This window comes from Acinonyx jubatus, chromosome A1, assembly GCF_027475565.1.
Source record: "Acinonyx jubatus isolate Ajub_Pintada_27869175 chromosome A1, VMU_Ajub_asm_v1.0, whole genome shotgun sequence".
In the NCBI taxonomy this organism is placed as follows: Eukaryota; Metazoa; Chordata; class Mammalia; order Carnivora; family Felidae; genus Acinonyx; species Acinonyx jubatus.
Window position 1 is genome coordinate 5,496,092 of NC_069380.1, and position 22,499 is coordinate 5,518,590.

Here is a 22,499-nt window from a genome sequence, read left to right on the forward strand (position 1 = left end):
AGTTTACTGAGAAGTCATAGGACCTGGATATGTGTGTGTGTGTGTGTATCTACATACCATTAAAAATGGTAATCCTTACGTTTACTTACACTTCTAGTCATCATCCCTAAAGAAAACCTTTTTTAGATGTTTCTTCTGGAAGCTATCAGCTTGTCTCCAAATAACATGCTTGTGCTATGTGTTGGTTTCTCTATTTCAGACGTTGCCTTTTGACATCCTGTTCTGGTGGGTGAGGATTTCCCTCCCATATGTTACTGTCTGACCTCCCCTCTTCCTCCCTTCCAATATAGTTATAGCTATCATTTTAATTAATTTGGGGATCTGTGTGAGCCTCTTTAATAGTATGTAAATAATGTTCACTGTAGAGCCAAAAAATATGATTCTTTTTCCTTTCTTGCTCATGTTTCAGTTTTTCCCATAGTTTCAGAAAGCCTTTCTTTTTTTATTCAAGTGTGTGTGTGTGTGTGTGTGTGTGTTTGTTTAGAGGGGGTGGGCATGTGTGCACAACAGGGGAAGGGCAGAGAGGAAGAATCCCTAGCAGGCTCCACACTCACAGTTCTGAGACTGATGCAGGGCTTAAACTCATGAACCAAATCGTGATACCATGACCTGCGCCTAAAGAAGAGTCAGACACTTAACCAACTGAGCCACCCAGGTACCCCATCAGAAAGCCTTCCTCTTTGTCTCTTGCTCTAACTGAATTCCACATACTATTAATATTCTCCAGAAGTTCCATTATATTATGTATTTTCTTGAATCTCCTATCTACCTCTCCCTCCCCCCCTTTTTTCTTTAATGTTTATTTATTTTTGTGAAGGACAGAGAGAGAGAGGAAGCAAGGCAGGGGCAGAGAAAGAGACACAGAATCCAAAGTGGGCTCCAGGTTCTGAGCTGTCAGTGCAGAGCCCGACACGGGGCTCAAACTCATGAACCATGAGATCATGACCTGACCCAAAGTCGGACACTTGACAGGTTGAGCCACCAAGGCACCCCATCTCCCTCCCTTCTGAAGACCCCTCTCCTCTGGACTGCTTATTCTTTAGGCCTTATTCCTGCCACAAAAATTTGTTTCCTGGATTCCTTGTTGTCATTATTCATGACTTCTTCACTCATGTTCCTGAATCACATATATCAGTAGTTCCTTCAAAAGTGTTACATGGGTAGTATATTTCTGAGACGTTGGATATCTTTATTACGTGATTACATGTGATTGGTAGATGGTCTGGGTATAAAATCCTAGGCTGAAATTCTTTTTTCTTTCAGAATATTCTCTCTCCTTTAGCCTCCTCCTAGCTGGCCAAAGAGAAGCTCGATGCAATTCTGATTCTCAATACTTTGTATTTACACATCAGAGTATTTGTCTTCTCTTTGTTCAGTGTTCTGAAATTTGCAAAGATGTGTGTATGTGTGTGTTAGTGTGGATCTCCTTTCCTTTATGTGCCTTTTCAACCTAGAGACTGGCTTTCTTTAGTGTGGGAAATTTTCTTATATATATATTTTTGTAACATCCTCCTTTTTATTTTCTGCATTATATCTTTCTATAGCTAAGTCGTGTAAAGAACCTTCTGGATTTTCTTCCAATCTACTTATGTTCTCTATAATTTAACTCTTACTCTCTTGCTCTCTTTGAGATTCCTTGACCTACTTCTAGACCCCCGCTATTGTGATTTGGGGTTTTTTTTAATGTTTTTCTTTCCTTTTAATTTGCAAGTCCTTTACTTTGTTCTCCCTGCTTTTATAGTAACACTCTGATCTTAGTTTATAGGTGTAATATCTTATTATACCTCCTTGAGGATATAAAATAAAATCCATATAAAGTTTTATTTTTTACCCCATATTAGTTTCTGTTTTATCTGAGTTTCTTTTTTTTTTTTTGAAAGTTCTTCTTAGATGCTCCAATATGTGGTTTTAGTCTTTCCTTAATTAGATTTTTTATTTCTTATTTACATATTTTAACTTTCACCTAACAATGCAAACATTGAAATACTGAATAGTTAATACGTAATAGTCAAAATATCCTTTAATATATTTCAGATTTGAATAAAATTAATGTGTGCTTAAAGTAATTTCGCTGCCTGATAAAAGGTGACAACTTTTCCCATTGTTGATCATGTTTACTTTTCCTCTCCTGGAAGAATTTCCAAAAAAAAATCATGACAGTAATAGCAAACTTCTTAGCACATCTAGATGATGATAATTACGATGTCTGCTTCTTCAAATTCTATTGTGAAAAAGAGATTTACACCATCCAAGTATAAAGAGCACATCATTAATACTATATATGTTCATACACACTTGGATAATAACCAAGAGGACCTTCTCTGGAATGAATTCTGGAATTGTTCCCAGATGTTAATAATTAATTGTGTTGTATATAATGTTCAGGTTAAATTATGTATTATCTTATTTAGTGGAAGTCTAAGATTGACAAGTATCTGTAGCAAGACAGGATATTTTGAGAATTTAACTGCTCCTAAAACACGTACCACGCAGTAATTAGCGCCTTCAGCAAGTGTTGGTACTCTATTTAGGATTCTGGGCCTTTTGGCAAGATTGAAAAATGTTTCTGCTACTAAACTGTTAATCTGAAATCATGAATATACACACTTAAAATAGACAAGTTAGCTGTACCAATACCTTAAAATTATACTGAGTAAGTAATATTCTATTCTAAGTATTAATAATGCCAAAACTGGGCAAAGGCAATAGAATGGCCATCATAGTAGCTTGATTGCTATGAATTTGTTAAGAAAATATTACCTGTTCCTTTTCAAAATAATAGCCACAAACAAAGAAAAGAGGGAAGAGAGAGAAAGGAAAAAAATGCTCAAGGATGCTTTTCCACATGAACCTCCAAGTTTAATTGACCAACATCGTTCTGCCTTATCTTAGCAACTTCGTGAGGCCTGGGACCGATGGGTGTTATCCACAGAGACAAGTGATGTTCCTAACGTTGTCTCCCATTTTAATTCATTCATAGCTAAGCCTACTGAAGCGGCTCTCAGTCTGGGGCCTTTGAGGGAGGTGCCGCTGCTAAGGGCCAGAAGCTCATGGCTGGGAACACTGCACATCACAGCTGGGACAGAGGGCAGAGTGGGTGGGTGCTTTTACAAAGTATGGCATGATTTTACCTTTTAGCGCATTATGCAGTTTGGCTCTGATGGGACAGACAGGGTTGTTGGGCTGGCGTGACCTCGTCTGTAACCTCCGTCCCCGTGGCCACTCTCCATGGTGGTTCTGGAGGTGGCCGTGTGATCTTGTTCTGGTCTGTCGTGTGTAAGTGGAAGTCTCTGGGTGGGACTTCCAGAAGTGCCTGGCCCGTGAATATATATTTACTCAGGGTTGAAGCAAATGAAGTATAAACCTTAAGTACCGGTTATGAAATTTAATGCAAAGCACCTTTTCTTTGCTTCTGTCTATTGCCCCTGAGCTGTAGACGTTGCTGTCATGCCAAAGCCCATCCCCGGGTTTCTTGCGTCCTCCTTGCACCGGGTCCCTCACTGGATCACTTCTGTTCCTGTTGATGTGATGGGTGTCTATTTACTAATATAGCAGATGTTTTTCTTATCTAAAACTCTCCCCCCAAGCTTCAGCCTTGTACTTTGGATTTCTTCCTGGAGAGCCCACAGGTACTACATATTTCGCATGCCCCCAACGTGAGCTCATCTACTGCCCTCCCATCACCAAGCCTCACATCTAATCACGATCATCGCTGTGACTCCAGTCTCCCTTCAGAAGACTCTCTGAATCACCTGCGGCTGCCACTCCATATTAATCCCCTCAAACAGGACTTCTCAGTATCTTTCTCTAAGAGTGTTCCCAGCTGTGATTCCTTCCCTTCATGACTCTCGAGTCTGTCTCCTACACTTTTCTATTAGGTAAACTTCCAGAAAGGCAAGTGGCCTGTGTCACATTCCTGCCGAAATGCAGTTGTCCTGGGCTCCTGGTTGGCCTGAACAAGCACGTGCTAGGGTGGAAAGTCCTCCTGGGAACATATGAAGACCCCACCCCCCCCAGGAATCCATTGCCAGAGCTCACTTCCAGGGCACGCTCCTGCCCTGCCCCCCTCTCCATAGCCAACATGAAAAGCATACATCTCGCCTCTTCAGAAGCTCACTGTGGGGCATGCTCCATGGTACGAAAAGATGTCAGCCACAAACCCAGGAGACTGCATTTATTGAAAAAATAAAACCCACCTCTTCTACCCCACACAGTGGTCAGCAACACACGGCTCCTGAAGAATTATCCAGAGAGCATCTCAGTAAGAAGCAGAGAAAGCGACTGTCCCATATTTCATGTAGATGCCATATTCATGACAATGCTCTGTTCCTCCCATTGATCTGTACCAGTGCCTGGAAGCTCAGAAGTGGCATGGTCATCGTGGATATGGATATGAACATGTCTATTTCAAGTGCAAATTGAAGCCAGAATTTTTTTCTGATGTAACCAGTTAGTTAAAAAGTGAAGGTAGGTGTTGGCAGTCAGGTTTCAGTGACTCTGTCCTACACTCAGAGAACCTTGTGCACGGAGAAAGCAATATAAGGTGGCCCTGTGTGGTCAGAGGAAACTGTTTTGTCAAACAATCATGTAATAGCAATAGTGTATTAAAAACGAAAAAGGTTCTTATTTTTCCCCAAAGTTTTATTGTGTCGGGTGAAAAAGGTATATCTAAATGAAACCATAGCAGGGATAACTAGAAGTTACCTGAAAATTCTTGGTATAGCCTTGAGGCATACTTCCTAGAAGTTACGAAAGAATTACTCTGGTGAATAGGTAACAAAATCCTCTACAAGTCAATGTTTTTTGTTTCTTTGCCTTCGGAAAACTTCAAAAAGGACCTAATCAAGATGTCAGCAGATAGATTATTTCCAATAACATTCGTATTAGAGCACTGTTTTCTTCTTTGGCAAGTGGCTCAGAGATCCAAAGTATTGATGGATATTGCTCTAACAAAACTTTGCATTCTCATTTACTATGTGAGTTCTATTTCTCGGGACTTAAATCTGTAGAATAGACATGATGCAATGGGAATATTCTTCCACAGTTACATAAACTAACGGGCTGAGAGGGGACCCAGCTCCATCTCTCTCATTAAAAGATGTATTTCCAGCAAAATTTTATTATTTAATGATTATCAAAATGTGTAATTTTTTATCAATTATATACCGCTAGTAATCATGATGAAAACTAAATCCAGAACTCTTTAACGCTTATAGCTATATAGCCGCAGAAAATTAAAAGAAAATTCATTGTAATTTCTATTCTTGTGCAGTGTGATAGGGTGATCAATACAAGACTTTAAAACAAAAATACATTAAATTTGGGTTAAATTGTATCTGAGTCAAGTGGAATGGAAAACAAGTTCAAGACAACAAGAGTGATGTAAACTTTGTGACTATTAAAAAAGTATTTGTAGATTTCTTAAAGTGGATTATAATGGGCATCCACTTGTGGTACTTAGAATCCATTGAGTAGGTTAAAAAAGATTACATTTATTGTAAAATGCCAATCTTTACATATGCCAGAAATTATATCCTTTGCAACTATTTGTCCTTGTCATTAGAAAATTTACACGACCTTAAAAATGTATTGAGACCAAGGCAATCTACAGAGTCAATGAAATCTCTATCAAAATCCCAATGACATTTTTTTGCAGAAGTAGGAAAACTCATCCTAAAATTCTTGTGGAATCTAAAGGGACCTCACATAGCCACAGCAATCATGAAAAGGGAGGACAAAGTTGGGGGAATCATACTTCCTAATTTCATACCTTGCTGCAAAGCTACAATAATTACAATAGTGTGGTAGCAGCATAAAGACAGATATATAGAGCAATGGAATAGAGAGCCCAGAAATAAACCCTTACATATATGGCCAAATGATTTTTGACAAGGATGCCAAAACCTTCCAAGAAGGGAAGGACCATCTGTTCAACAAATGGTGCAAGGAAAACCACATGCAAAAGAAAATTGGATCCTTACCTTACACCATATAGGTGTAACTCAAAGTGGATCAAAGAGCTAAATATGAGAACTAAAACTATGAAACTCATAGAAGAAAACATAGAAGGAAAACATGACATTGGATTTGGCAATGTTTTCTTAGATGTGGCACCAAAAGCACAGACAACTAAAGAAAATACAGATAAATTGGGCTTCCTCAAAATCAAAATTTTTGTGCATCAAAAGATACTCTTAATAGAATGAAAAGGCAACCCACAGAATGGGAGAAAATATTTGTAAATCGTATATCTGACAAAGGAGCAATATCTAGTATATATAAAGAACTCCTACAACTCAAGAAGAAAGAAAGAAGAAACAAGAAGAAAACCTAATCCAAAAATTATTAAAGGACTTGAACAGACATTTTTCCAGAGAAGGTATATAAATGGCCAAGAAGCACATGAAAAGATGCTCAACATAAGGAAATGCAAGTCAGAATCACAATGAGATGCCAATTCACATCCATTAGGATGTCTACTGTTTAAAAAAAAAAGAAAGAAAGAAAGAAAGAAACAGAAACAGGAGATAGCAAGTGCTGGTGAAGACATAGAGAAATTGAACATTTGTGCCTTGCAGGTGGGAAAATAAAAGGGTCCAGCCACTGTGGGAGACAGTATGGAGGAACCTCAAAAATGAAACATAGAACTGCCTTATAATCCAGCAAGTCTACCTCTGGAAATATACCCCAAAGAATTGAAAGCAAGTACCCAAACAAATATTTGAATACTGGGGTTCATAGGTACATTATTTACGGTAGCCAAAAGGTGGAAGCAACCCAAGTATCCATCAATGGATGAACAGCTAAGCCAAATTCTGCATATATGTGCAATGAAATATTATGTGGCCTTAAAAAGGAATGCAATTCTGATCATCGCTACAACATGTGTCTTGAAAAAATTATGTTGACAGATACAAGGCAGACACAAAAGGACAAATACTGCACGATTCCACTTACATGAAGTAACGTGAATAGTTACATTTATAGGAACTGGATGTAGAAGAGCAGTTACCAGAGGCAAGAGGGAGGGAAAATGAGCTGTTACTGTTGATGGGAAATTCTAGAGATACAAGGTGGTGATGGTTTTACAACAGTGTGAATGTACTTAATACCACTGAATTTTACACTTAAAAATGGTTAAAGTGGTAAATATGAAGTTATGTATATTTTACCACAATAAATAAATACATATTGAGAGAGTTTTTCAGATTTGCAGCTACACTTAGGCAATATATGCATAACTGTTCACATATTTGAATAACACCTGTCTAGTGTCCTTCACAGTCTGAACCCAGCCCTCTCCTCTCACTTCATGTTCTTTGTAACCACCTGGAAATTATGTACATCTGCTGCAATTATGTACCTGTAAGGCCCTTTCTCCCCCCACCGATTTGATTAATGGAATCTGATACTCGCAAGTACCCACCACCTTCCAAAAAAGGTTCTTCCCATAGAGAGAACCCATCTCTGCGTCTATTGTGTTCCCAAAGAACTTCTCCATACCTTTGATCCGTCCCAAACCTGTCCTCAACCAGACCGAATTCTTTAAGGGCCAGGATGTTGCATGCTTCGGCTCTGTGACTCCTACGCATAGCACAGAACATAATTTGGAGCAGGATCTTAGTAAATAGTCCGGTAACTGAACTTCTAAAAACATACGTGATTCTTTCCTTGTAATTCTCCTCTGAGAGAGAAGGCAGACCTTTTCCCCACTTCCCAGAACAAGAAAATCAGCAAACGCCACACCTCGCTCGAGCTACAGGCGTCAGGTGGCTGACAGGGATGGAGGAAAACATCACAAATCTGCCTTCTTACGACCAGGTCTGTGGAGCCAGGCACTAAATCTTATCGTCAATATGTTAAGAACATTACTTTATTGGCTATAAAACCCATGTTTTTGAATATTCGCCATAGGTTTTGTCCATAAACGAAATGATCTTCTACATATTTCTGCTACCCCTTCCATAATAAGCCCCCTGCCGCTGTTCCAACGCCACAGTTTGGAAACAACTGTGTCATTAATGAACGATACCAGATCCTAACCAATGACCTCCAGATGAAAGGCTCATTATTTCATTACTGGTCTCCAGAGCTGTTTTGTCCCCTAACACTGTAGTACAGAATTTAGACTGAAGAGTTTAAGCCTTGAACTATAAAAAAAAAAAAATGTAAGTAGTCCTTGACATAATTTGGAGTGATTAAATTCTATTGTGCCAAGAATTCCTTATTAAAAATCAATTTAATTGTGCATATACCATCTGGTCGGTATTATGGTCTTTTATGGGAAGGAACCATGATTTTGTATTTACCTGATGTTCTGTTGGATAAGCATGTAATTTTGCAAAAAGGGAGAATGTTGTGGCCCTGGAAAATTAGTAATTAAAGAAACTTTAAAGGTGTTTACTAGACTTCACTTTTGTGATGTTTGAGCTATAAGATTTAATATTTTAGGATTTTAATGGAAAAGAAAATGTTAAAGTAGGAAATGTTTATGTGCACATCATATTCTACATTTATTTGCATGAATAATTTTTATCATATATTTTTGATACTCGAGTTCCCTTAAACATAACTTAGATTGTCACATCAGTATTTGTGTTGTCTTTTTATTCAAAGAATTTGGATAATGAATGGTGAGAAGTTTGCCTTTGATTGTCTACTAGCTTGGTTTGAACTACATTAGTAAAAGATTTGCCACAGTTTAGCTCACAATATTGCAGAAAAATGTTTCAAACTGGAGCGACTGCATTTTGTTGTACAAAATGGGGAAGTTTTTTTGCCGCCTGTTTTTCAAAAACACTTTACACCCTAATGTAAACAGGATCCTTTAGTTTCCTTACATAGCATTAGAGGCTTAAGATTTGGGTCATTTCCTTAAGTTTTTGGTCTGCTTATGTGCTTGTGGACGTGAAGCAGTTTGTTCATGTTACAATCTTCAAACGTCAGCGTTGTAAATTAGCAGCCATAAACATTGATTCAATTCTGAATTGCCTTAACTTCGATGTCAAAAAAAAATCACTTGTGGGGCACCTGGGTGACTCAGTGGGTTGAACGTCCGACTCTTGATTTAAGCTCAGGTCATGATCCCAGGATCGTGGGATCGAGCCCCACGTTGGGCTCCACGCTGAGCAGAGAGCCTTCTTAACGATTCTTCATCTCTCTCTGTCTCCCCAGTTTACGCTCTCTCACTCCCTCTCTATTAAAACAAACAAACAACCTTGTTATATAGGGCCAAGTGTTAACAGCTACCTATTTGGTATCAGCCATAACATCTCTAATCTTCCCTGTGCCCTGATTTCCTCATTTGTGAAACAGGCGCATTGTCTGCTTGCTAAGCTTGCTATGAGGTTTAAACGAGACAGCCATTTGGAATGTTGTGAAAATTCTTGGCACAGAACGTATGTTAGCTTCTATCATCATCCAAAATACCAAAATGACCATCCTGCAGTGTGTGGTTTTCTTTCCATTTGTTTATTAAAAGAAAACGAAGCTAGGGGATTCAGAAAGTTGCCTGTGCCCCCGTAGCAATTAAGTGCTCCAATGAGGATGAAATCTGTTCGGTCATTTCCATGATCTGTCCCGTACTCCCTCTCAGCGACCTCTCCCCTTTCATGTTAAGTGTTAATATTCTGCACGTATTCACTTATTGAGTACCTGCACCGTGCTAGACTCTGAGTGTGTAATAACCAGTGGGATCTTTGCAGTTCTCTGGCTTCAGACGTCTTACCGATGGGGTGCTGGACAGGCAAGAGCACACCAAAAGCTATAGGACGTAACAAGCCAGCGGGGAAATGAGCGTGGGACAGTGATAGAGAATGACAAGGTCTTTCCTCCCACGTAATTCTTTAATGTAACACTGATTTGTTGGAATAATAATTGAGATGTCTAAAGAAAAATAATTTCCCCTCCTCTGCCTCCGTTGCTGCCCAGGCGTTCAATAGGAGCAGTTTAGCTAGGCTACCTTTCTTTGTGCTCATACACACATACGTAATTGTATGGCATTTTTCTCGGGATTTTACCAAAAAATGGATTTTATACACAGGCTTAGTCAGTAGAGCATGTGACTCTTGATCTCACTGCTGTGATTTCAAGCCCTACGTTGGGTGTGGAGACTACTTAAAAAAAAAAAATTTTTTTTTAAACTGGATCCTATACACATTACTTCATAACTTTCTTTTCGTTTATTTGCCCTAAAAAAGCCCTTTGAAGTTGTGTGAGTGTGTGGTGTTTGCCGCTAACATTGTACCTGTCCAGGACCTACCCAGAGAACATTCTCCAAAGATTTTAGAGCTGAAGCCTTGCCCACTCATTACAGTAGTTGCTATTTAATGCTGACCACTCGATCCCATAATTCACTGGACTGAAGACACTTGCCGGGAAAGTTTTTGGAGTATCTTGCTGTTGCTACTGTTTTTTTTTTTTTTTTAAGTTTTCTTCATTTTGAGAGAGAACACAAGCAAGGGAGGGGCAGAGAGAGAGGGAGAAAGAGAGAATCCCAAGCTGCTCTGCACTGTCAGCGTGTGGAGCCTGACGTGGGGCTCGAACGCATGAACCGTGAGATCATGGCCTGAGCCGAAATCAAGAGTCGCTTAACCTAATGAGTTAAGTCAGTTAAGGACTCTTCACCGATTGAGCCACCTAGGCGTCCCCTGTTACTACTGTTGTTGTGGTTGTTATCATCATCATCATCATCATCATCATCATCATCATTATTATTGCCATTATTATTTGTGATAACTCTAGCTCTACAATAGCATCCCTGATTTTTTTCCCCTTGATTTCCTGTCCACCTACCTACCTGTCTACTGACCCATCTATTTATTTTGCCTTTTCTTTTGTCAATCTATTTCCTTGGCGTACATTTCTTCATTTACATACCCATAGATGTAACATTTCAAAAGATAAGTGCTTTTATAGACTTGCTACATTCACAGCCTAATAAAGACCTTCAGGGGCTTTTCTTCCCTATGCCTTTTGCTTTGTTTTCTTTTTGCTTTCCACTATTAACAACACTGAAAACCAGGCAGTGTTTTTACATACAGGTGCTTTTATTTATGAGAATAAATAGAATTTTTAGACGAAGTATATGCTTGTTTTTTATCTTAATACACATTGCCAGATGAAATTCCAGAAAGATTGTGACACTCTGACTTTTAAGCAGGGTATCTTTAATGCCAGTTAATCAGCTCAGACCTGATGTGCAAACCGGTAGATGATGATGTCATTGCCACTTCAGCAACAAACCATATGGCTGATTCATTTAATTATTCCCTCTCGGGTACTTTTCCCGTGTCAGTCCTCTACCAGGGGTCTTGGAAGAACAGGGTAAACCGAGGAACAGGTCCCCCCTTTCCCAAGTGAGGCAATCCTCTAAGTATGTCGGCTGTTAGCTGAGAACCTGAGTGCAGCAGGTCCGGCCCGCTGAGATTGTGCAACGCGGCCAGGACCTCTAGACGGGAGTCTGTGCAATTAGCCAAGACGGTCACTGCGTTTTTGGCAGTGAAGCAGCAGTTAAAGCACAGAAGGATCTTTTTCCAAGAAGGAAAAGCCATTTAATAAGTTTGAGTCAGTTTGCTCGTAACAGCGCTGCATTTGAGGACCAAAAACCCCAGGAGCTTGGCAAGTCACAGTGCTTGGCTGGTGTTCCCACCAACTCACCAAGTCTGAGGCCAGCCAGGCAGAACCTGGCTCCCTGTGCTTTGCCTGTATTCATTTAGTAACATTCCTAGTTAACAAGAACGTAAAGGCGGAGGAATCTTGCTCCCCATTAATCCAGAAGAGTGAAAGGTAGTGGCTCTAAGCAAGCCGTGGTCCAGGGAGCTGTACATCGGAGGGGGGACATCGGGCCATCTGTTTGCACTGAGGGCTGTGTGTTGAGTGCATGTAGCTTGGAGCTTGTGGTCCCACCAAAAATGGCATTGATGTTTAGGAACTGGGCAGTGCTTGCTTTTTTGTACATGAATTTACCATTTGTGTACGGGTGCCCGGCGTGGAAGTCTGATTTTGTGCTGTGTCAGGGAACCACGGTGTACCAGTCTCATGAACGAAGGAAACAGAAACTAAGTATGCTCGTATAAATTATTTGAAAACACTGTGTGTTCTCATACTTTTTCCGTTTCACCTAGGGAACTCTTGCCAAAACGAAATCAGGTTTGAGCCTTTACCACGTAAGGGAACACCAGCTCGTGGGTTTTGAAATTAGGGGGTGGATTTTTGTTTGTTTGTTTCGTTTATTTTGGTTTCCCTTTTTTTTATTTTCTCCGCCAACTACTTCCAATGAAATAAACAGGTCCAATGGTGTAATGATGGATCATTTGAATGAAGGTTGAAATTGAATTGGAAATGTTGAGAATGAGCTTGTTTATACTTTTCAAAACTGCATCACCGCCTGCGACTGATAAAAATTAGCACAAACATAGCAAAAATCTTTAAGGAGACGTGTGGCCAAGCCGGTGCCAACTTGGACAGAGTCGGAGCCCTGTTTAAAGGGAATATCCCCACATTCAACTAACCAAGGACGTTAGTCTGAAGTAAAGATTACAATTTTTCACATGGTTCAGGATCGCTTGGAACAAAGGTTAATGCCAGGAAAGAGAAGGTCGATTTCTCAGGACTTTTCCCCCTTATTGTATATTTTCCGCAACGTGAGTGTCTTAGCTACACGAAATTCACTCTCAGTCTTTAGGGTGATTCCTCATTAGTGATTTATAAAGTTAGGTTTCTGACATAAGGATCTACCTTTGTGAAGTTCTGGATTCATATCCGGTGCCGCGGTGGCCTCTCGAGAACGGCGCCTGTGGTTCAAGGCCAGGGGAGAGGTCCCCAAAAAGAAGTGAAGCTTTTTTCATCCACACCCCGTCAACACAAATATAAGCATGGCTTCGCGTAGTCTGTCACGTATCATTGTTTTGCCTCTAATAAACATCTGTTTACATCGAGATTTCTAAGTTATATCAGTTTGACCTAATAAATGTATTTTTCATCCAGTAGTGGCACTGTTGACATTTTGGACCAGGTAATTCTTTGTTGTAGGGAGCCGTCCTGGGCACGGTAGGATATTTAGCCGAATCTTTCGCCTCTACCCGCGAGATGCCAATAGAACCCTTACAGGGGTCTGCAGACATCGTCAGTGTCCTTAGAGACAAAAATCAACCCTAGCTGAGAATTACCGCTTGAAATAGTTATGTAAATAAAACATGAACATGTTTTTAAAACGTTGGGACTGGTACAAGAGGTAGGAGACGCCACACCTCCTGTTGAAGAACACTGCTGCTACCAGAAGATAATGGATATTAAGTTTCTTATGTGACCTCCAGAAAGTTACCATGTAAAATCTGTGCCCTACCGTCTATTCTGTACTGTCGTGACCTTTCAGCATATACCTTGATATTTTTCATTTTAATACATCCGTGACACTTTGGTATTAAAGCACTTACAGTTTTATATCACTCTTTTTTAATGTTTTATTTTTTATTGTTGAGAGAGACAGAATGCACACAAGTTACACGGGGCAGGGCAGAGAGAGACCACGTTGGAGGATCCAAAGCAGGCTCTACACTGACAGCACTGAACCCAGTGTGGGGCTTGAACTCACGAACTGTGAGATCATGACCTGAGCTGAAGTCGGATGCTCAGCTGACTGAGCCACCCAGGCACCCCTCACATTACTCTTTCTAACATCTGCACAGTGTCGCATTGTTACAGATGAACCATAATTCATTTAGCTGTCAGTGCACAATGTAGGTTCTAATTTTTTTATCCTTCCAAATACCACAGTAAACCTGCTTGTATTTTCATGTTGAATACGATGTTATTACAGATATAAGATACAATCCAGAGTATATCCCTAAAAATGGAACCCCTAGGTCAGAGGAAAAGTACATTAAATGTATTTGTGGACAGTGCTCTCTACGTTAGCATCTGGCTATGAGGGTAGCTATTTCCCCACATTATCAAACTTTTAAATCTTTGCGCGTGATATCCCTGTGTTTATATCATAAAAAGTGAGATTTCCTGTATTTATAAGTTGTTCTTTGTCCACCGTGATCACATTGTATCTGTTCTTTGCCTATTTTCCTAACAGCTTATTGGGCATTTTCTTTCCCATTTGTAGGAACTCTTTATGTATTAAGGAAATTAGTCCTTTGTCTTCATAGGTGTTACAAAAATGTTGGAACGAGTTATTTCTTTTCTTTCAAGTTTATTAGTATTTTTTCTATAGAAATTGTTTCAAATTTAGCCCTCCTTTTGTACAATTTCTGAGTTTAAGGTCTCCACAGAGTTTCACATACGAAAGCACTTCCCCCCCCCCCCCCGTTTTCTCTTAATTCTTTGAATTTGGTGTTTTATGTTGAAATAGGCCATCCGTAATTAACTTGAGTATACAGAGTGAGAGCAAAATACCGCATAATTTTTTTCTAAATAGTATATCATGCTGTGAACAAAATTCCTTCATATTTGGGCGCAAAACACTAAGACTAGATTCATACTTGGTGCTTGCAAAGAACCAAGGAGAAGCCATGCTGTCAGGATAGCAGGCAAAGACCTTCCTGGTCTGTAGGGCTTTGGAAGTCAGGGTTGTGAATTTGTGGTTATTCAAATAGTATCTCTTTCACGTGTTACTCTGTACACAGCACATATTTTAATTTTTTTAATCCACCAGGCATTAAAATTTTTTTGTATTATTAATACAACAGACACACTTAGTATTACTTCCGTCATTGCGTTTTCATCGTGTTTTGGGCTCTTAATGTTTCCTTTGTTTCTGTCTTTGCCTAAGATTCTTGTCATGCTTTGTTTTGCTGAGGACACGTCAGCATTCCCACTGGCCTCTGGTATTGTCTACTGCTGGAGAGGAGTGATCTTTCCCCTTGTAGGTTAACTGCTTTTTCCGCCAAAATATAATAAGAATCGATCTTTCAAAATTTTAACCCATGAATTGACATACCAGAATGCGGGTAGCTGTGGATCTCTCTTTATCTGTGGTTTTGTTTCCTGGAGACAAATGGTGCTCACTCCGTTGGCTGAGCAAGGTATTGGAATATTTCAGAATTTTTCTCTTATTATATCTTCGAACATTTTGTTCTCTATCCTACTTGTTCCTTTATGTTTTTTTAAGGTACACCCTTTTGGAATGTTCCAGTTATCTTTGAGAGATTGTCCGCTCTTACAATGAATGTTAACCTTTTGTGCTTTGACATTTGTTCTCCCAAGCCCTCCCCACCGCCATCCGTAGGTGTGCTGTGGGCACTTTCAGCTCTGGGTGCCTCCCCCTTTATAAAGTGCCTTTAACCTGCAACATTGACTTTGTCTTGCTTGCTTCCTCCTTTGATAGCTTATACATCTTACTTTAGCTCTTGTTTCAATGAAAAGCCACATTTTTCTTTAGCTCGTTTATGCCTGTCAAGAACATTCAAGATATTCTTCTGCCCTGTGACCTGGTTTTTTCAGTAAAGATTATTTCATATTCATGTCATGTATAATGTATGACATTATATATTTTATATGTATATAGTTATACATAATTATATGTAATATGCAATGTCATACATAACGTATACATGTTCTTTCATAAACGCATGTTTTCCTTATTATTTTGTGAGCATATCTAGGGGGCAGGGGCTGCAAAATTGTCTCAGAGCGCTTGCTCGTCAAAGGTTCTGCCTCATCTACACTGGTCAGCTGTCATTTTGCATCAGTAAGCCCCTCTCTCCCCCCGTCTCTTCCTCTTGGGCGAGTTGGAGGGCGATGTGTCTCACAGTGAATGTCTGCATGTTACGGGTTTTCTGTTGGACGAATTTGCATTTCTTTCTTTTCAGGTTCCCTCCATCAGTGCCTGCCAAGTTGTCAGCCATTTCTGCTCCCAACTTGACCCTGCCATCCTCCTCGCTTGCTTCTTGGGGGGAAATGGCATAGGTGTGTACATTGTCCTTCAACCTCAGTTTGCTTGCTGTGGTGAATGGGACAAGGGACCTCAGCCGTGACTTGTCCCTGCCTGTAGATTTCTCCCTTGCATGTTTTCTTTTAATGTTTTATTTATTTTTGAGAGCAAGAGAGACAGAGCGTGAGTGGGGGAGGGGCAGAGAGCAAGGGAGAATCCGAAGCAGGCTCCAGGCTCTGGGCTGTCAGCATAGAGCCCGATGCGGGGCTCGAACCCATGAACTGTGAGATCACGACCTGAGTTGAAGTCGGATGCTTAACCGACCGAGCCACCCAGGGGCCCCTAGATTTCACCCTTTAAATGAGAGTTGGTCAGCGATTTCTTGGATTGTTGCCCTGTTTCCTGGAAAATTTTTTACTCTGTAGGTATATTACTCTGCTGTTGGCAGTCCCCCTTGTTTGAGCCTATCGTGTATTATTTCTATGCTGTGTCATGTGTAGTTTTAATAAAGGCTATCCTACAGTTTCATTGAAAATAGCTGATTCTGGGGTGCCTGGGTGGCTCAGTCAGTTAAGCGTCTGACCCTTGGTTTCAGCTCAGGTCATGATCTCACAGTTCTTGAGATCAAGGCCCGCATCAGGCTCTGTGCTGATAGCACAGAGCCTGCTTGGGATTCTCTCTCTCCCTCTCTCTCTCTTCCCTTCCCTCCCCAAAATAAATAAGTAAACATTAAAAAAAAAAGAAAATAGCCATTTGCTATTTTCAATTACTTTTGCTGTTTTCAGTTGATATCAGGAGAGGGGAGAGCGGTAGAAATATCACTACCTTCAACGAAAGAATATAAATCAACAGAATTAAGCAATATAATAGTTAAGCGTTCATTAGATATTTATCAGTGTTCGCTCACTTATGTGAATAGGAGAATGTAAAAGTATAACACAATCTTGGGAAAATAAAGTGAACACTCTTGAAACAGTTTACAAATATGCTTGAATCAGATGTGGACCCAGGCTCTCCTCGCACTAAAAGTTTGGCTGATGATTACCAAGGCCTCGAGTGGTTGGAAAGCAGTGTGATTGGAATTGTTGTTTTAGGGACAGCTGATATTCGAACAGGTGTTGTACAAATATTCTGAGTGCATACAAATATTCTGAGTGCAGAACACAGCATAAACTTCTGATTCTTAGTTCCCTGTCAGTGTTTCTTGACAGAGAACAGCCAGGCCTCACGGGGGCCTCTTGGGAGACAGTTGGATTTAAGAGTGAATAAGCGTGTGGGAGGACTTTTGAGGGTCCGCAAGGTCAGCAAGCTTATCTTAGATTTAGGAGGGATCCCTAGCAGTTTTTTGAACTAGGGGATGAGATAATCAAAGCTATGCTTAAGAACACTTCATCTGGCAATTGAATTGAGGTGTATTTCATTCGACCCTGTTGGGACTCGGCGAATCCTTTGCACTAGCTATCGCATTCCGTACAGTTGTGCAACATAGGCAACAGTTCCTTTCTCAAGAAGCTGATCTTGAAAAATCAGACTCGGCAAAATTTTCGTAGCAGAGTTGGTCTCAACTCTTATTATCATGGGGTAGCTCTTCTGTGTTGCCAGTGTATTTCTCCCATAGTAATGGATTCAGTCTGTCATGATTTTATACCACTAAGGTGAATTCTGTGATTCCCGTGGGATGCTTTAAAGTCTAGCCCCAGATCACTGGAATCCTGTTGTATCCCATAAATTTACATGACTTTTGAAACAGCAGCATGTTGTATTCCGTTCTTCCATATTCGCTCCCTTCTAAATCAGGGTTTTGTCCATCCTTGCGATGGCTCACCCCTTTTCTGTTGCACTCTCATTGCTGCACATCTTTTCCTGGTTATGCCCGTCTGATGGCTTCTTCTCTAACATATTTTTATCCCCTGGTATTTTGCTCTGCAGTTGTTTTTATGTCAGTCTTGCTTAATCAATTAGAATTATAGTCTACTTGAAGACATAAATAATCGTCTACATTTTATTTATTTATACACCCATGTTACTCAAGAAGATGATTTGAGCATGTTCCTTTTGTATTACTGTGTTTTGACCTTTGCTGAGGTGGTGGACATTTGATTGAGGAGGGTCACTATTTTATGAGCTAAGAACATAAGTGACCAACAGAGGGGTTTTTGTTGTTTTTTTATTTATGGTTTTTATCTGTTTGAAAGTCCTACAAAGATAAATCACCTTTATCAAATCAACTCCATGGGGAAAAAGAACACGAATTCTGAGACTCTTCCAGTCAATGAGAAAGCGTTGCCACGAAACATATTCGACGTAAATGAAATATAAGTTGCTTTTCTGTAAAGATGTACATATTACCTCTTAAAATTGATGTATGCGTTAAATATAAATTTTCCTTAAAATACCAGTACCCGTAATATCGGGAACTTGTTTTTTTATGGGAGAACGACCACCACGTCCTGTGGCTCTTTATCCCTCAGCAGCTGTGTCCAGCTGGTGGTCCACATTCCCCCCACTCCTTCTTCAGTGAATGGAAACATTTAGGTCAATATTGATATAAAACTTCTTGAACTTTCTTCTCTTTCAGCTTTGGTTCGCCTTTGTTAATGGATTTTCTGGGCAGATTTTATTTGAACGCTGGTGCATCGGCTTGTACAATGTGGTAAGCATTCCCTATCTCTATCTGATAGCATGCGAAACTTCAGTGACATTCCTTTACTGTTTACGTCTGGGAAGTGTATCTAAGTCAATCATCTGTATACATAGCGGGCAGCACAAATACATCTTTAGAGCCTTTGTTGCTGCGACACATCCCGCAGAAGCCCAAGCTCTCCACACATGGTTTCAATCATAGCAGATCATTCTTGAATAACCCCATGAAATTATTAACCCATATATCTTGATAATAGACCCTTGTTACCTCCTGACTAAATGCCTGCACAACATTTCCATGTTTTTAGCTCAAGTAAAAATTTCTGAGCTACATCTAAGCCTATTCCGCTTCGTAATTTTATTTCTGAATTCTTAAATGTAGATAATTCTTAAACGTAGAGTATGTAACCCGGTGTCCATTTTGTCCTTCTTGGAAGAGTATCTGTCCTTGTGGGAGAATGCTGTCTTCCACAGCTAGTGCTGCAATAGTGAACGCTGACTTCCAGCTCCCGTGGGGAATGATAATCGGCTTGTTTGGCATTTTTCATGATTTTAGAGTTGTTTTTTCATTACCTCACTATAGTGGATTCAAAAGCTAGAAAGAAATAGAAGCCATAAGCCCAAATGGCGAAGTGTAGTACTTAGCTGTTTGTTTTTCTGGCAGGAAGAACCAGGGTGCTCTAGAGACCCCAGCGCGCAACATCGCGAGTTGCGCTTTCCCACTTCTTTTGGACGCTAACTCTGGCATCGCCTGCCCTGTGGGAGTTTATAGTCAGAAACAGCCATCACAGGAAGCTATAGATGGAGCTTACCAGACATACAGTGTACATTGTGGGGCTATAAATATTTATACCTTGTATGTACATTTTTGGCTGGATGTTCTAGTCACCGGCTCACACAATCTTTTTTTTTTTTTTTTTTCCTTCTTTTTCAGTAGCTACCATGCCAGGTCCCAGGTATAAAATGCTGCATTTGATAGGTTGCCCCAGCCCTGTGTAGCTTGACGGGATAAGAGGGTCAAATGGGTAGACTAAGCTGCCACTGGGCCTGAGTTCAGATCTTATCTTGGGTTTAAACAGTCTTGGTGAGTTTGTCGGTGTGCTGCTAGCTGCTAAGTATGCCGGCACGTTTATCGCTAAGACGTAGGCCCAAAAGGCAAAGGTGACAGGTGGTGAGAGTGGCACCGAATCAATGCCCGTTCCTCACCTGTGCCGGAACAGCTATTCTAACTCACCTACCACATGGATAGCGGCTCAAAGACCTCCCCTCGGACAGATTGCTAACTGTGCAGGACCTAAAACTCTTTGGGGCAGATGAAAATTAGTCTCTGCTCCATAATGATTTAGTGCTGGAAGGGGCCGCATCCATGCCCGCATACGGATTTATAAACAGGAAGCTGAGACCCGTGAGACTCTGCTTGAGAGCTAAGGACTGGTGTAGTGTCGCCTGGTTGGATGATGCGTGGAGGTCAGCCCCCCTTTTGTGTTCAGGCCTGAGAGCTGGGTTCTTCACTTAGCTGTGTGCAGCCGTGGACAATTCACATCAATCCCACAAACTTGCGTTGAGGGCCTGCTATGCATAAGATGCTGATAGGCTTGGACAGTGTTGGTCAGAATGTGGTCCTCACACCGCTTAACCAGGATTTGTGTGAAGATGCGGACGCCTGAGCCCCATCAGAGCTTCTCAGAGATAGAACACAGAAGTTTGAACACAGTTTTTTAACGATGGTTGTGCATATGAAAGGTTACGACCCACGGTGACCTTTGATCCCTAGGGCTGGGGATGTGTTGTGTGCTCTTTGTGTCCCCCAGACTATAGAAAGGAGGATATTGCACTAGAGAAGTAAATTTCAAGGTAAAATGGCCCTGCACGTCTGTCGCTAAGACCACAGCACAGGTGTTGGAGGGAGCCACCCTGCAGAGCTGGGACAGTCAAGGATCTGTGAGGTCAGAGGGGTTCTGGCCTCCAGAAGTCAGTCGTGCTGGAAGGGCCAAACCTTTTGAGAACATGGAAGTTTGTCTCCATAGAAATGGTTTTGGTAACGTTTTAAAAAAAAAAATTTTTTTTTAATGTTTATTTTTGAGAGAGAGAGAGAGACAGAGCACTAGTGGGGGAGGGGCAGAGAGAGAGAGAGACACACAGAATCCAAAGCAGGCTCCAGGCTCTGAGCTGTCAGCACAGAGCCCGACACGGGGCTCGAACTCACAGACCATGAGACCATGACCTGAGCCAAAGTCAGACGCCCAACCAACTGAGCTACCCAGGCCCCCCTGTTCTGGTAATTTTTGTTTGAAATAAATTGAAACTAAGAGAAATATTGCAAAAAGAGTACAAAGAACTCCTGTATTCACATTCATCGATTATTACCATTTTGCCCTCATTTGCATTTCTCTCTCCTTACGCGTGCATATGTGCAAACGCCCGCCAAGGGCACGCATGCACACACCCACAAGCACACATGTGCACGCACGCACCCCCACAGGCCCTCATGCATACGCACACACCAACACAATTATTTTTGAGCCAGTTGAAAATAAGACATCAGGCTTCTTACTGCTTAATGCTTTGGAACACAGTTGCTAAGACCATTCTCTTATATAACCACAGTATAATGATCAAAATCTAAAATTTAGAATGGATATGGTACTATTCTCTGATCCTTATTAGTTCATATTCCAATTTTGCCATTGTTGTTCCAATAATGTCCTGGTTAGCAGGGTTTTTTTTTGTTTTTCTCCACTCCTGCCTCAGTGCACAAAGACCCAGTACAAGGGTCTCTGAGTTTGGGACAGTTTGGGACGTCTGCGACGTTCACGAGTGACCCCTATGTTGGGCTGGATTTCCTCTTTCCATTTTCTCCAAACAGCATTTCTGTCTTACTTTTTCTTCTTCTGTATATGCTCTTTAGATTTGATTCCCCGGGCCAGCTAAGGTAGCGAGTCATGGTTTGTCATAGCAGATTAAATAGCATAAAAACTGACCTGAAACTCTGAAATCTCTCCAAATAATGAATGAATGCCATCCATTGGATTCCCATCGTATCTGTAGTCAAATTTCTACGTCCTTTTATTTTATAGTGACAAGAACCACCATGGTCAGATGGATTTCAGCTAGGTGTCATCTCTTACTTTATTGAGGTAGCTCTTAATGTGCTTTAAACTGTTTGAAAAATTATCTTATTTAATCCTATCAAGGCAGCATCATTTGAAGGAAAAAACTATGGGCCAGCCTCATTTGTAAACAGAAATACAAAAATTCTAAATAAATTATCAGCAAATAGAGTTCAAGAGTGCATCAAGAGAGTAAAATATTTGACCAAGTAGGATTTATTTCAGGAATACAGGAGGTTCAAAATTTTTAAATCTTTCTAAATATCAACAAAAGAAAAAAGAAAAACATGATCCCATCAGTGGATGCGGAGACAGTATTCGAGGCAAGTCAGCTGCCACTCCCCAAATAAGGACTCTTAGGTAAAATGGGAAAGAGAGAAGCCAATCAACTATAATCCAGACTATTTATTAAAAAAAAAAAAACACAGTAGCATATTACCATAAATGGTAAAATTCTTAAACTATTTCATTTTAAATAAGAAATTAGTCAGGGATGCCTGAAATCACTATATAATTCAGCACTGGTTTTGGAATTTTCAGCAATTGCCAGGAAAATTTAAAAACTATTACTAGAAAAAAAATGACTTCTGTGCTTATACAAATATGCACACAAAAAGTGGCCTTTTACATGTGTTCACATATGGCTGTATGTCTATAAAACCCCAAACATATCGATAAATACTAGAATTATAAGAGAATTCATAAGGTGACTAGATCCATCACCAATAACTTCTTTCTATCCTAACAATCGATAGCTTTTTTTAACTCTAGCAAGGAGACTTAGAAATGGAAAGGAGTAGTAATTCCTTTCATATACGTTGGGTGGGAGTAATTTTTATAGTACCAAATAGAAAAAGAAATCCAAA

At 40.4% G+C, this 22,499-nt stretch overlaps 1 protein-coding gene across 3 annotated transcripts in view; it reads left to right on the top strand.

Moving 5' to 3' along the window:
- The window catches only part of LOC106988928 (phospholipid-transporting ATPase IB), a 624,663-nt gene that overhangs the window by 402,379 nt on the left and 199,785 nt on the right, over positions 1-22,499 (top strand). For all 3 annotated transcript variants that reach the window (XM_027064563.2, XM_027064562.2, XM_027064561.2), the window contains exon 28: positions 18,459-18,533. In XM_027064563.2, coding sequence (XP_026920364.1) covers positions 18,459-18,533 — 75 coding nt within the window. The remainder of the gene's footprint in view (positions 1-18,458; positions 18,534-22,499) is intronic.